The 12,612-nt window shown below is 39.0% G+C and overlaps 1 protein-coding gene across 2 annotated transcripts; it reads left to right on the top strand.

Annotated features, from left to right (window-relative positions):
- Window positions 1-6,924: 6,924 nt before the first annotated feature.
- Window positions 6,925-12,543, top strand: LOC106561365 (probable polypeptide N-acetylgalactosaminyltransferase 8). 2 transcript variants are annotated; one of them, XM_014125238.2, is made up of 11 exons: window positions 6,925-7,193; window positions 9,023-9,317; window positions 9,852-10,018; window positions 10,111-10,297; window positions 10,481-10,678; window positions 10,801-10,915; window positions 11,056-11,241; window positions 11,425-11,562; window positions 11,687-11,779; window positions 11,882-12,049; window positions 12,197-12,543. In XM_014125238.2, the coding sequence occupies exons 1-11, from the start codon at window positions 7,001-7,003 to the stop codon at window positions 12,314-12,316; spliced, it is 1,860 nt and encodes a 619-aa protein (XP_013980713.2). In that variant the 5' UTR covers window positions 6,925-7,000; the 3' UTR covers window positions 12,317-12,543. The 2 variants fall into 2 exon arrangements, with proteins under 2 accessions (XP_013980713.2, XP_045544297.1); XM_045688341.1 differs by lacking the exon at window positions 6,925-7,193 and adding an exon at window positions 8,308-8,345.
- The last annotated feature ends 69 nt before the right edge of the window (window positions 12,544-12,612 follow it).

Here is a 12,612-nt window from a genome sequence, read left to right as displayed (position 1 = left end):
AGAAATAGAACTAGAAATACAAACATAGAAATACATGACATAGAACAGTACCCAGAAATCCCAACAACACAAAACAAACACACCCCTGTTATGTCCTGACCATACTACAATAACAAAATGACCTCTTTACTGGTCAGGATGTGACAATACTTCAGTTTATTTAGTAACTGCATTGTTGGTTTAAGGGCTTGTAATTAAGCATTTCACTGTAAGGTCTACCTGTTATATTCGGCACGTGACAAAACATTTGATTTGACTTCAAGACACCAGGGGAGTCTCTCAAATTGGATTTAATTCGATTTAATTTACCTTGAATATTGCAGCCAATTTTGTGTAGGCTATTAGCTGGACAAAACCTTCTGAGTTCAACTATAAATAGAGGCTGAATTTATCCTCAAGCTGACTTACTTCTTTCCTCATTGTTATGCCGCGTTTAGATGGTACGAGGTAATGACGAAGGGCCACCAACTTTTGAAGAAAGCTTGGAGTGAGATTTTCTATGTGAATTTCATTGTCCCCTGGCACAACTCCTAAATGGAAAATGGTACCGTTTTAAAGCTAATTACCAACAATTCTACATATTTTGACATGGTTTAGGCGTATGACCATGGAATAAAAAATTTTAAAAAACACAGGTCAGGTGTATTCAGGGTATTGTGAACATTAAATTAACTCTAAATTCGACGACTTTGTTACTTTGAGAATTTTGGGGGACGTAATTTAAAGAATGCTATAAAAAAATATACCTTGTTTGACACTATTCAGACAGAAATTAGATGAGGAGACAGGCAAATGCTAGAAACACTGGGAAGGTTGGAAGAAGGGATTGATCCCTGTTCTTTGGTGGAAAGGTGTATGCAACACGTGCTGTGGAGTGTTACCACTACACCAAGGCTCTGCACAGGAAATAATACTATTAATGCTTGATGGCAGTTGGTAACCAAATCATAGATTGCAGTCTACTTGTCCATAGACTGCTTTCAAGGTAAGGACACAAACATTTTGTTATTTGGGTGAGATATCTCTTTAAATTAGGGCTGGAGAGGAAATCCTGCTTTCTCCCCGGGAGGGTTGGCCACTCCTGATCTATGTTTCCCAAGTGCTGGATGTTTGAAACTGTTCTTGTTATAACATTGACTTCTCAAAATCACCTAATCTTCAATAAAAATGTAATGAATATAAATATGCAGGTGGTTTATGCCTATTAGTTGAAGATCATTGCCATAATTTTACTCTACATAGACAAAATCTAATGTGTTTAGTTGAGTCCCCTTATCATCTCTGCCTAGCTTGTGCACAATACTAAAATGTCAAATGATATTTGATTCCTGGCGCATTTAATATCCAATGCTTATTTGTATGACTTACTCAAAACTGTTCATGAATGGCTGCAATAATACATAGTCTTATAATTCATTTTCAAAGACAAGTAGGCATATTAGATTTCAAATATGTGATTACACTGGCAAAATTGGGAAGAAGTGGAATAATAAAATAAGTTAGAGGACTAACAGTTGTGTTCTTGCTGACAAGCACAGTAATGACCCTATAGCCCATTAAGAATGAGAATTGTTCCACTGATCAGACTAAATAAAGTAAATAAATAATTAAATCTCTTGATGACAACTCGGTCCCTACACCCTAATCAAATTACGTTTCTATTAATTGTCCCTCCTCTAGAATCAAACTTGCACTTTTCGGTTCATTGACAAAATGATTTTCAGTTACAAATCAGGTCACCCTACCAAACCCCCCTGCTAAAACATACTGTATGTAGGTCTGTCTGCAGCCTTTTACTTGACACAGTCTAAATTCCAATCACCAAACAAGGGGACTAATGCAAGTGGATTAAATCAACTTTAGTACATACTGTCAAAAGGCTGCATTCTGCAATAGGGATTGTAGTATCAGCAACCTAATTTTGTTGACAACATTGTACATAAAACAGCACTACCGTTCTACTCTTTTTAGTTTTCTAAACTCAACAGATCATTCTCTCGCTCCATTCAACTCCGCTCTAATCTTGAGGGGTGTTTCTAGACCCATTTTTTTCAATTTTCGCCTAAAATGACATACCAAATCTTACTGCCTGTAGCTCAGGCCCTGAGGCAAGGATATGCATATTCTTTGTACCATTTGAAAGGAAACACTTTGAAGTTTGTGGAAATGTGAATTGAATGTAGGAGAATATAGATCTGGTAGAAGAAAATACAAAGAAAAAAAACTACCAGATTTTTTCTACCACCATCTTTGAAATGCAAGAGAAAGGTCCCAGTTTTAGCCATCACTCTGGTTGTAATTCCGATGGTATCCACAAGATGACAGCAGTGTATGTGCAAAGTTTCAGACGGATAACTTGAAGTATGAGCGAACTTCATGACATTTAGTGTGAAGTCACCCAGGTACATTTGGTCAAATTGTGAAGGAGACATTTGCATTCATATTACCACGATTGGTGCTTATTTGACAAACATACAGTTGATCAAATGAAGACAGGCTGCGTCATCAGCGTGCCATGAAGGCGTCGCTCTCTGACCAACTCTGGTGTCCTATAGGATATACTACACACCTAATGATATAGTGAAGTATGGTTACGTTCTAGGATCTCTGAGGAATACATACGGACGTGATTCGACTGGTTGAAACAACATTTAGGGTTAGATTTTCACAGATTCCTTTCTTTGCAAATTGAACGAGTGGAAATACAAAATCGATCGTGCCTGCTATGTGGACCTTTTTACGATATTAAAAAGGATTTTATCTAACAAAACGACACTTCATGTTATCTCTGGGACCCCTTGGATGATAAATCAGAGCAAGATTTCCGAATATAAGTACACATTTCACCTTCAGAGGTGAATTTATCAAACCTATCGTGGTGAAAAAAAAGTGTTTTGTCGTTAGGAGCTCTCCCCAAAACAATAGCATGGCATTTCTTTGCAGTAATAGCTACTGTAAATTGGACAGTGCAGTTATATTAACAAGAATGTAAGCTTTCAGACGATATAAGACACTTATATGTACCGACATTTGTTGTTTCTCTAAAATCTGCGATCGTGACACAAGGCGCTGCATGATTTACAACTGTCCTGTTGACTGGATGCCGATCCCTAAGAAGTAAAAAACATGCACCCAGTCCCTTTGATCCCTTACATAACTAGACCAATCATATTCTTCAATGTGCTGCAATTTACAGTACTACGGAAAGACAAGACAATGATAGAGGTTCAGCTCTTGATGTTAAATTGTAGGTGCAGATGTTACGATTTTCAAAACGATTTGAAGCACAGTTGAAAAGTTAACGTGCTGAATATTTAACGGACTAATTAGAAAAATAAAAGCAGTACTTTTCAATGCGTGAGAATCATCGCGCTGGCTTGCTTTTGCCATGACCCTCTTTCTTGCCCCGCTATGCCAACTGGTATGATGGTTTATATGTCCCTCATCTAAACGCAGCATTAGGCTATTTGATGTCTCTTTTTTTTTTAAGTGTATAAATAGCAGCCAAAAACGGTATACAGCTATAGATCGTAGGCCTACACTGCATAATGAAACACTCCCTAGTAAATTAGTGTTGCAGCCCACCAGTGTTCTGAGGGTGGACTGACTGTAACCTATTATTGAGCATTAATAGACTGGTTTTATGCACAACTTTCTATCCAAGCTGGGAGAGAGCACGAACTCTGACCTTGCGGGGATCTAGAGAAACAGCATTATGCCAGTGTGCCCTAGAACGGTAGTATCCATACTTTTTGGGGTACTGTACCACTAAAACCCTTTGACCTGCCTGAAGTACCCCCTCATGCACGTGCGACCGGCATGATTCCTAAATGAGATGTTAAAAAATAACAAATGACACACCCAGTCGAGTTTGGCAGACTTGTTTTCAATGTCAGGGAAGTAGAAATTGTACTCACTGATTTTGGATAAATGTGAGCTCACTATTTGCACCATATGAGCTTTGTCAACATCACCTGTAGAAATATAGCCCATTGTAGGTGTCAAGCTGCTGGAAACAACTGATATCCCCATCTTCACATTTCCACTCCCAGAGTTTGATCTTCTTAATGAATCCACACACTTTGTCATACATGTTTAGGATGTGTTTTTCTTTAACTTGCACAGCTGGATTCCGGTTGTTCAGTTTGATGAACACATCAGCAAGATAGGCACGGCGGGCTCCCCAGTCTGTCGTCGAACACCGACACAAGAGGGTGTGTGAGTGCTCAGACAGAAAATCATTACTTTAGATCGCAGCTCAAAAAGCCTCTGTAGCGTTTTCCTACTAGATAGCCAACGGACGTCGGTGTTAAGCAGTAGCTGCTGGTGCTCCGTCCCACTGTCATCACAGAGCTTTTCAAACAGTCGGTGATTCAGAGGCCTGGACTGGATGGATAAAGTTCACTGCATTATTCAAAACATCATGCAACTCTGGACTTGTTTTATTGCTGGCCAATGCCTCTGTGAATTATACAGTGGGATTTATCTTCTTAATTAATCCTTTCACTCTCCCAGGTGTGCACACGAACACAGGATTTCCTATCCAGATTGTGCTCTGAGAAAAAGCTGTCAATAACGTGAAACACATCCTCACCAGCACAGAAAAAAAATGTATGAAATGTATGCATTCACTACTGTAAGTCGCTCTGGATAAGAGCGTCTGCTAAATGACGTAAATGTAATGTAAAATGTAGTGCTCCCCGTTAGCTTCTTGCAGAACAGAATGTGCTCATTAATTTCCGAAATGTCTCTGTATCGCACAAACAGAATGAACTGGGCTTCCTTACTGACATCAGTCGATTCGTTCAACAACTGCAGAGAAAATGGACCGGTTTTATCATTTTTTCCAGACAAACATAACATGTATAATATCATTTTACCACAAGAAATGCATCATTCTGCAGGAGTTCATATTATTTTAGGCTACAGGTGAGAGGTTATAGGCCTACCTGCAGTCAGTGTCCAGATTTCAGTTACTATTCCATTTTAATTTAAATTAGGAATATTATGTTTATTCATAGTTGCAGGGATACTTGTGAGCGGGATATCAAAGGTGCACGTAAACAGCTTAGGCAGGATATGTGGAACCTTTTTCCAAACTATCTGGAACATTTTTCCAAACTCAGTCCTGGGGCCCATCCTTTGTGCACGTTTAGTTTTTGCCCTAGCACTACACAGCTGATTCAAATAATCAAAGCTTGATGGTGAGTTGGTTATGAGTCAGCTGTGTAGTGCTAGGGCAAAAACCAAACATGCACCCCTAGCTTTCTATACATATGGAAATTAAAAAGGTTTATGAATTACTTTTTGGAGGGTTACTGCCAAAATAATATATTAAAGAAAAGAAAATAGACATCAATGACTGAGCTCGCAGCCCCCCCTGTATCAGGCAGGTAGAGGGGGGGCCAGGTGAGATTGGGCCAGGCAGGTCAACGTGTCAGGCCAGGGTGTTCTCAGTCGCGGTCTTAGAGCCTCAGGCCCGGAAGGGGAGACAGAGAAAATATTAGGGTTAGTGAGAGCATGGATAAGACCATATGCATCACATGAACCAGGGGTAGAGAGTAATCAATAGTGCTGCTGTGGACACTGAATAATCTAACACACACACATCTGTTTGACCTCGCTGGTTACTGAAGGCCTACCTATGTTACTTTTCTGAGTCAATTCAGGTAGCATTCAATGTCCTTCTTTTGTGTTAACTATAGCCAGCGTTACAAATAAAGATGGTTATTTCCATGTAAAAGGACCCATGAGCACCATAATGTGAAGTTCATATGTGCATGTCAAATGAAATCTAAGAGTCTATATTTGAGAAATGAAGGCATATATAAATGTTTTCAAAAATGTTCCATCCAAAAAATTAGGAATAAGCAAAGGCTTTGATTTCTGGTCAAGCAGATGGAAAATGGGTCTTAGAAAACATGTACTACAGAAAATTGCGGTAAACAGCGCCACACTCAGGCAGAGAAATGTTCTTTCACAACCAGGCCCATCTCTTCAAATAAAACAAACGTTTTTTTGATCTCTATTTGAGCAAAATTAGTAGTTTTGTTGTGATCACAAGAAAATCCTAACAATTAAGGTAAAGTGCGCCACAGTCAGGCAGAAAAATCTGAATATTGTATTATAAAGTGAGAACATAAAGTTTCTCTGGCTGCTATATGGCTGTTAGTTAGACATAGTATAACAGTAGATGAATAGATGGCCATTCACTGATATAAACCTGTCTCCAATATCATTGCATAGTTTACACAGACTCACCGCAGACCTTTGACAATTAAATCTCAGTGTGAAAAGGCATAACATGGTCTGTTTTGTCAACAAGCTCAACCAGATGATCACAATAAATTGTATGTTCTGTTGCGAACTGTCTGGGACAAGTTGATTCCCAATTTACTACTCAAAGATATTTTACCTATTTAGTCAAATACGAAATTAACTGCAATATACTGGTCTCAACTATATTAGCATAACTAGGGTAACTGCAATACACTGGTCTCAACTATATTAGCATAACTAATATATATATATATATATATATATATATATATATATATATATATATATATATATATATTCGTTTTTTAAAATTATATATAAAAACTCAGGAAATATATATCTCTTAGATTTAGGACAGACACTTCAAAACCTTGTTTCTTATGATTTTTTTTTTTACTGTCCTTTTTGTGTTTCTATTCGCCTAAATCAATATTTTATCTATATATATGAAGGGGTCCTAAAATTCCAAATCCAATAGATAAATAATCCATAGTATGATCATCTTTAAAAAATTCATATGTCAGCTCCACTCCCAACGTCTTCTGATGAATTTAAACGTGTCCAGCCAGTGCAACATGCCTAGCTCTGCCCACTGGGGCGTGGCTTACGGAGCGCTCTTTGAAATAAATGCTTGTATTTTCTTAATAATACCAACGTCTCGAGTTATCATCACACCGGTTCTGTTGCTTTGACTCTTGACTATGCCATTAAAAACGGAATCATGCAAATAATATATATGAGGTCTATGTGGGTGAAGCTTCTATTAGTTTTAGGATGTATTTTATTCCTCAGCTATATATCATTGATTTTGAGGAATGAAACCGACAAAAAGACAGATGAGAGGCCTACTGAGGCCCAAACTATTGACATTGATAGAAGATTTTCTGACTTGGAAAGCAACATCAACAAAGTCTGTGAGTAAGTCAACTTTCTTGAATGTTGATTCAATTCAAGATGTGCCTTTTGGATAACGTATAAACTCATAGGAAAATCATAGGCTACATGGACGATTTTTTTTTGTAACAACATTTGGTTCCAGTTTATAGGGAACACATGACATGTCATTATTTATATTCTAGAACACTGCTGTGCGGACGCATAGGCTTACACGTTTTAGACGCTAAATTCTTTAGTTCCACATCGACGGGGTGGGTTTGTAAATGCATCAGTTATTCTGCGCTCTGGCACTCAGACGAGCGTGTTCTTAAATTGGAGTCGATGGCCAGAGTGAATTTACGAACGCACCCTAAATATGTTTCTTGTGTGGCTTGCTCTTTATTAAATAGTTAGGAAACTCTTGTCACGAAAGCGCATTGTTTATTTGTTTCGAGCGTTTGTTTCCCCAAAGGCTACAGGTAGTAAATGCTTTTTACAAAATGTATATTGCTGTTTTGCAAGTATCATAATTTACTGTGCCTACGCCTAATCAAGTGTCGAAGAAATGTTTGTTTGGAAAGGTAGTTCCGTAGGCTTTCTGTTCCACAAAACATGCGGTCATTTACCGTTGTCTCTACTCAAGAGTGAATCGTTGTTTCGGTGCACAGATTCATGGCAACATTCACGAGATGCAAGTGCTAGTTATTTATTTGAATTAACGTTTTCCTTTGTTCATATTTCCCGCGTTGTGTCATAGTTACTTGTCTGTCATTCTGGTTGTGCGTAATAGGAGTGCGCATAGAAATAAGATACGTGGCCTGCACGCCAGGCTTTGGAGTCTATTTATGAATGGTGATGAAATGTAATGACTGTCTGATTTAACTAGAATTTGCTAATGTAACAATGGATGTTGAAATGGACTTTTACGTCATAGAACCAGCTTATTGGTTGTAATTGTCAATTGCGGTCCTGGGAGAGACCAAGGGGCTTATAAACTCAGCAAAAAAAAGAAACATCCCTTTTTCAGGACCCTGTCTTTCAAAGATAATTAGAAAAAAATCGAAATAACTAAACAGATCTTCATTGTAAAGGGTTTAAACACTGGTTCCCATGCTTGTTCAATGAACCATAAACAATTAATGAACATGCACCTGTGGAACGGTCGTTAGGACACTAACATCTTACAGACGGTAAGCAATTAAGGTCACAGTTATGAAAACTTAGGACATTTAAAGATGCCTTTCTACTGACTCTGGGGAAAAACGCCAAAAGAAAGATGCCCAGGGTCCCTGCTCATTTGTGTGAACGTGCCTTAGGCATGCTGCAAGGAAGCATGAGGACTGAAGATGTGGCCAGGGCAATAAATTGCAATGTCCTACTGTGAGACGCCTAAGACAGCGCTACAAGGAAAAGGTTCCAAAAAATGTGTTGCTTGTGTTTGTCTTTACACCCCAGAGTTTATACTTAATACGGCTGTAAACCTTTGGCGACCATTACAGTTGTGAAACATTTTGAATAAAATTCTACTGACCAAAATCATAGAGCAAAATATCACAATACGTTTTATATAAATAATGACATACTTATTTATTCATGGTTCAATTATTTATGAATACATATTCATGAGTTATTAAAGTGTCGCTGGCTTTTTGTTATTAATTTACATGTCTATTTCACTTATACGTGTGAATGCTTTTAATATGCATTGTTTGGAAGACTATGCTATTATCTGTTAAGCACTGGCAGATTAAATATGTGAATGATGAAAATATTCTGACAACTTTATTTTTCACAATTCAAATGTAAGAGCTATTTCTGTGTTTTAAATTGGGATAAAACCACCGACACTTTATTTTATTTATCTCAGACGATTTGTTCAAAAACATTGAACAAAAGCAGGATGCCATTCAGAAAATGCTTGTGGATGAGAGAGGGAGATTTAAAGACCAGAAAGTTGTGGCAGCTCCGGTCAAATCTCAGAGAGGACACGATGAACAGAAGCTCAAGCCCCAGCAATCTCCATTGTTTCAGGGCTGGGGAGAGAATCTATCGGATGAGGATCAGGTGGAGGCACAGGCATTGTTTGAGAAATATGGCTACAATGTTTTCCTCAGCGATCGTCTGCCTCTCAACCGAGAGCTACCAGAGACACGTGAATCCAAGTAAAGTAACGATTCTCTGACGCCGTTTTTTCCCCCTCACCCTTTTAAGGTTTCTCTCCCTTACCCTATAGCTTGTCTGTTGTTGCATTCCTTCTTTCATGCACGTAATGATTATTCGGCTGTAAACCAGAAAGGAAGATTCTGTACATTATTATCTCTCCAATGGGAAGGAGATGTGGCAACAGTTTTGCATGTTACTGATCTTCAAGACCAAGACAGAATATGTATTAAAGGATTACTTCAGGATTTTGGCAATGAAGCCCTTTATTTACAGAGTTGGATGAACTAATGGATACCATTTTTTTGTGTGTCTGCATGCAGTTTGAAGGAAGTTGATAACTAGTGCCAGTTAGCATTGGGCTGCAAATCTACCTCTTACTTCCTTCACACTGGATGCAGAAACATAAATGGTGTCCATGAGTTCATCTGACTCTGGGGAAGTAGATCAAGGGGTTTCATTGCCAAAATCCTGATGTAGCCTTTTTTAATATACCTATGAGAGGAGTGTAACTGATGGTTAGTTTTCTTTAACAGATGTTTGCAGAAGAAATACCCCAAGGACCTTCCTAGTATTGCTGTGGTATTGATCTACCTGGACGAGGCCCTGTCAATCATTAAACGGGCCATCCGCAGCATCATCGACCGAACACCTGAACACCTGCTGAGAGAAATCATTCTGGTGGATGACCACAGCTCCAATGGCACGTCTCACCAAACTATACTGACAGCTTTTGTATGATAATATTCATTTCCTACTTTTATTATTATTCTTTTTTTTTTTTAACCCAATCAGATGATCTGAAGGGGGACCTGGATGTCTATGTCAAATCCATTGAGGCGCAGAATCCTTTGTTTCGCATGGTCAGAGTGAGACATGTTGAATCACTGGGGTTAACTCAAGCTCGCATCTCTGGGTGGAGAGCTGCTACTGCGGATGTGGTTGCCATTCTAGACGCTCACATTGAGGTCCACAAGGAGTGGTAAGAGTATTTAGGAATGTACAGTGTCTCTGAAATAGCTACTGTGCCAGTAGTTGCCATATCGCACATCAAGTGAAATATGTGTAACTTGTCCCTCACCTTGAACAGTTCAGCCAAGTCTTTTGAACTATTGCAACAGGGCCAGCGTGTTGTTTTCCATGACTCTGCTGTCTGTGCTTGCAGGGCGGAGCCTCTGTTGACTCGTATCAAGGCAGACAGGACAGTGGTGGTCTCCCCTGTGTTTGACAGGGTGAATTACTATGACCTGGATATTGTCCATTACGTCCCAGCGGCCCATGCTTTTGACTGGGCTCTATGGTGTATGTATGAGTCCTTCAGGCCGGAGTGGTACCATCTCAACGACACGTCACTGCCAGGAAAGTAAGTTGAGCAGGCAAATGGAATCACTCATACTGTCAAACCCTTTGTGGTTGTGGTGTGGGGGTTGGGGGGGCTGACAGCGAGTATAGTGTTTTATTTTAACGCTTTGTCTCTGTCATCAGGAGTCCCTCTGTCATGGGAATCATGGTGGTGGACAGGAAATTCCTGGGTGAAATTGGTGCCCTAGATGGTGGAATGAAAGTGTATGGAGGGGAAAATGTTGAGCTAGGTGTGCGGGTGAGAAGCAACAATATTATGCACCATTCTTTTTTTTTACCAGATTCTGTGAACATCTGATATTTTTGACAACATTGTTTTCTGTGGTCATTAAATAGTATAATTAGCAATGTCCTCTACAAATAATGTAAATGTTTCAGGTGTGGCTGTGTGGAGGAAGCATAGAGGTAGTGCCTTGTTCTAAGATCGCCCACATTGAGAGGAACCACAAGCCTTACGCTCCTGACCTGAGCATGTCCATGAAGAGGAATGCACTGAGGGCAGCAGAGATCTGGATGGATGAGTACAAACATAATGTCAATATTGCCTGGAACATTCCAATTAAGGTATGAGCTTATGATGACGTACCCATTATTTTATTTTTTTTAACCCATGAATTCTACCTTCATGAGACTCATAAAACCATTGGAAGTTTTGCAAGCTTTTGATTTATTACATAGTTTGATATGTTGATAATACAAGAGTTTTGCGGGATACAACAAATAATCCATAATCACACTCAACAATAGGATCATGGAATAGATATCGGTGATGTGTCAGAGAGGAAGAAGCTCAGAGAAAAGCTGAAATGTAAGCCCTTCAAGTGGTACCTGGAAAATGTTTATCCTCTGTTGGACACATGGGACAATATACTGGCCTATGGAGGGGTATGTTTTTTACTGTACTTTTGTGTATGGTTTTTAAATTGAAGGTTTGAATGCCTGTCACTTTATCAAACATGTGGATAAATAATGTCATCCCTTGCTTAATATTTGACCCTCCTACTTGTAGATGAAGAACTTGGATGCAAACATATGTATAGATCAAGGGCTTTTTCCTGGTCATACACCCATAGCCTTCGACTGCTTCAACTATGGCCCACAGGTAACTCCTTACAATACTGTCTCTTATTGTTGCAGTTAATTAACTTTGCTCTGTATTCAAGGTAAAATCTAATGCCCTATCTTTATTTGTTTGATCGTTCAGCACACGTACTACCGCAGTAATGGGGAGCTTTACATTGGTGGCCTAAAGTCCCACAAGTACAATGACAACAGGTGTTTGGCTGACAGTGGGGAAGACACTTTTCCTGATCTGTACGACTGTAACGAGGCCGTGCAGAAGGGCATGGGCATTCACTGGGACTTCACGCAGGTGCATATCACAGTTGACACTGAACTCAATACACTCCTAATACGTGTATAGGCAGTTCTTTCCTATACTGTATGCACCCCTAAATTATTTCCTTTTTGCCAAAGAGGTCCACTGTTTAAAAGCATTAAAATATGTATATTTTTCCAGGGCAAGGAACTCAAGAACAGACAAACAAAAAGATGTTTAGAAATACAAAAACAGAAACTTGTGGTCCAGAAATGCACTGGCCAGAAATGGGAAATCCAAAACATCATCAAGCCCTTCTAATGGACCAGCATAAAGGAGATTCATGTTTGCCTCTAGACTAAACCACATTTTGTATTTTTTTTATGTTTGCTATTCTGTTCTATGGGTCACTTTGGACTACGAACCTAAATGTGGCATATGCCTATGCATTGATAACATAACAGTGCTTATTTAATTTTGTTGAAAAGGGAAATGTGCCTTTCTGTCCTTGATTTGGATTGCCATAAATAAAATGAGTTGTAACATTTTTTTTTTTGTTGCAGTCAAAATGTCTGTCTGCAAGACTGAGCAATCCATGCATGCTGAGACAGAAGGAG

This window comes from Salmo salar, chromosome ssa10 (assembly GCF_905237065.1).
Source record: "Salmo salar chromosome ssa10, Ssal_v3.1, whole genome shotgun sequence".
Lineage (NCBI taxonomy): Eukaryota > Metazoa > Chordata > Actinopteri > Salmoniformes > Salmonidae > Salmo > Salmo salar.
Note: the sequence above shows the minus strand (reverse complement) of the source record. Positions and strands in the feature narration are given on the sequence as shown.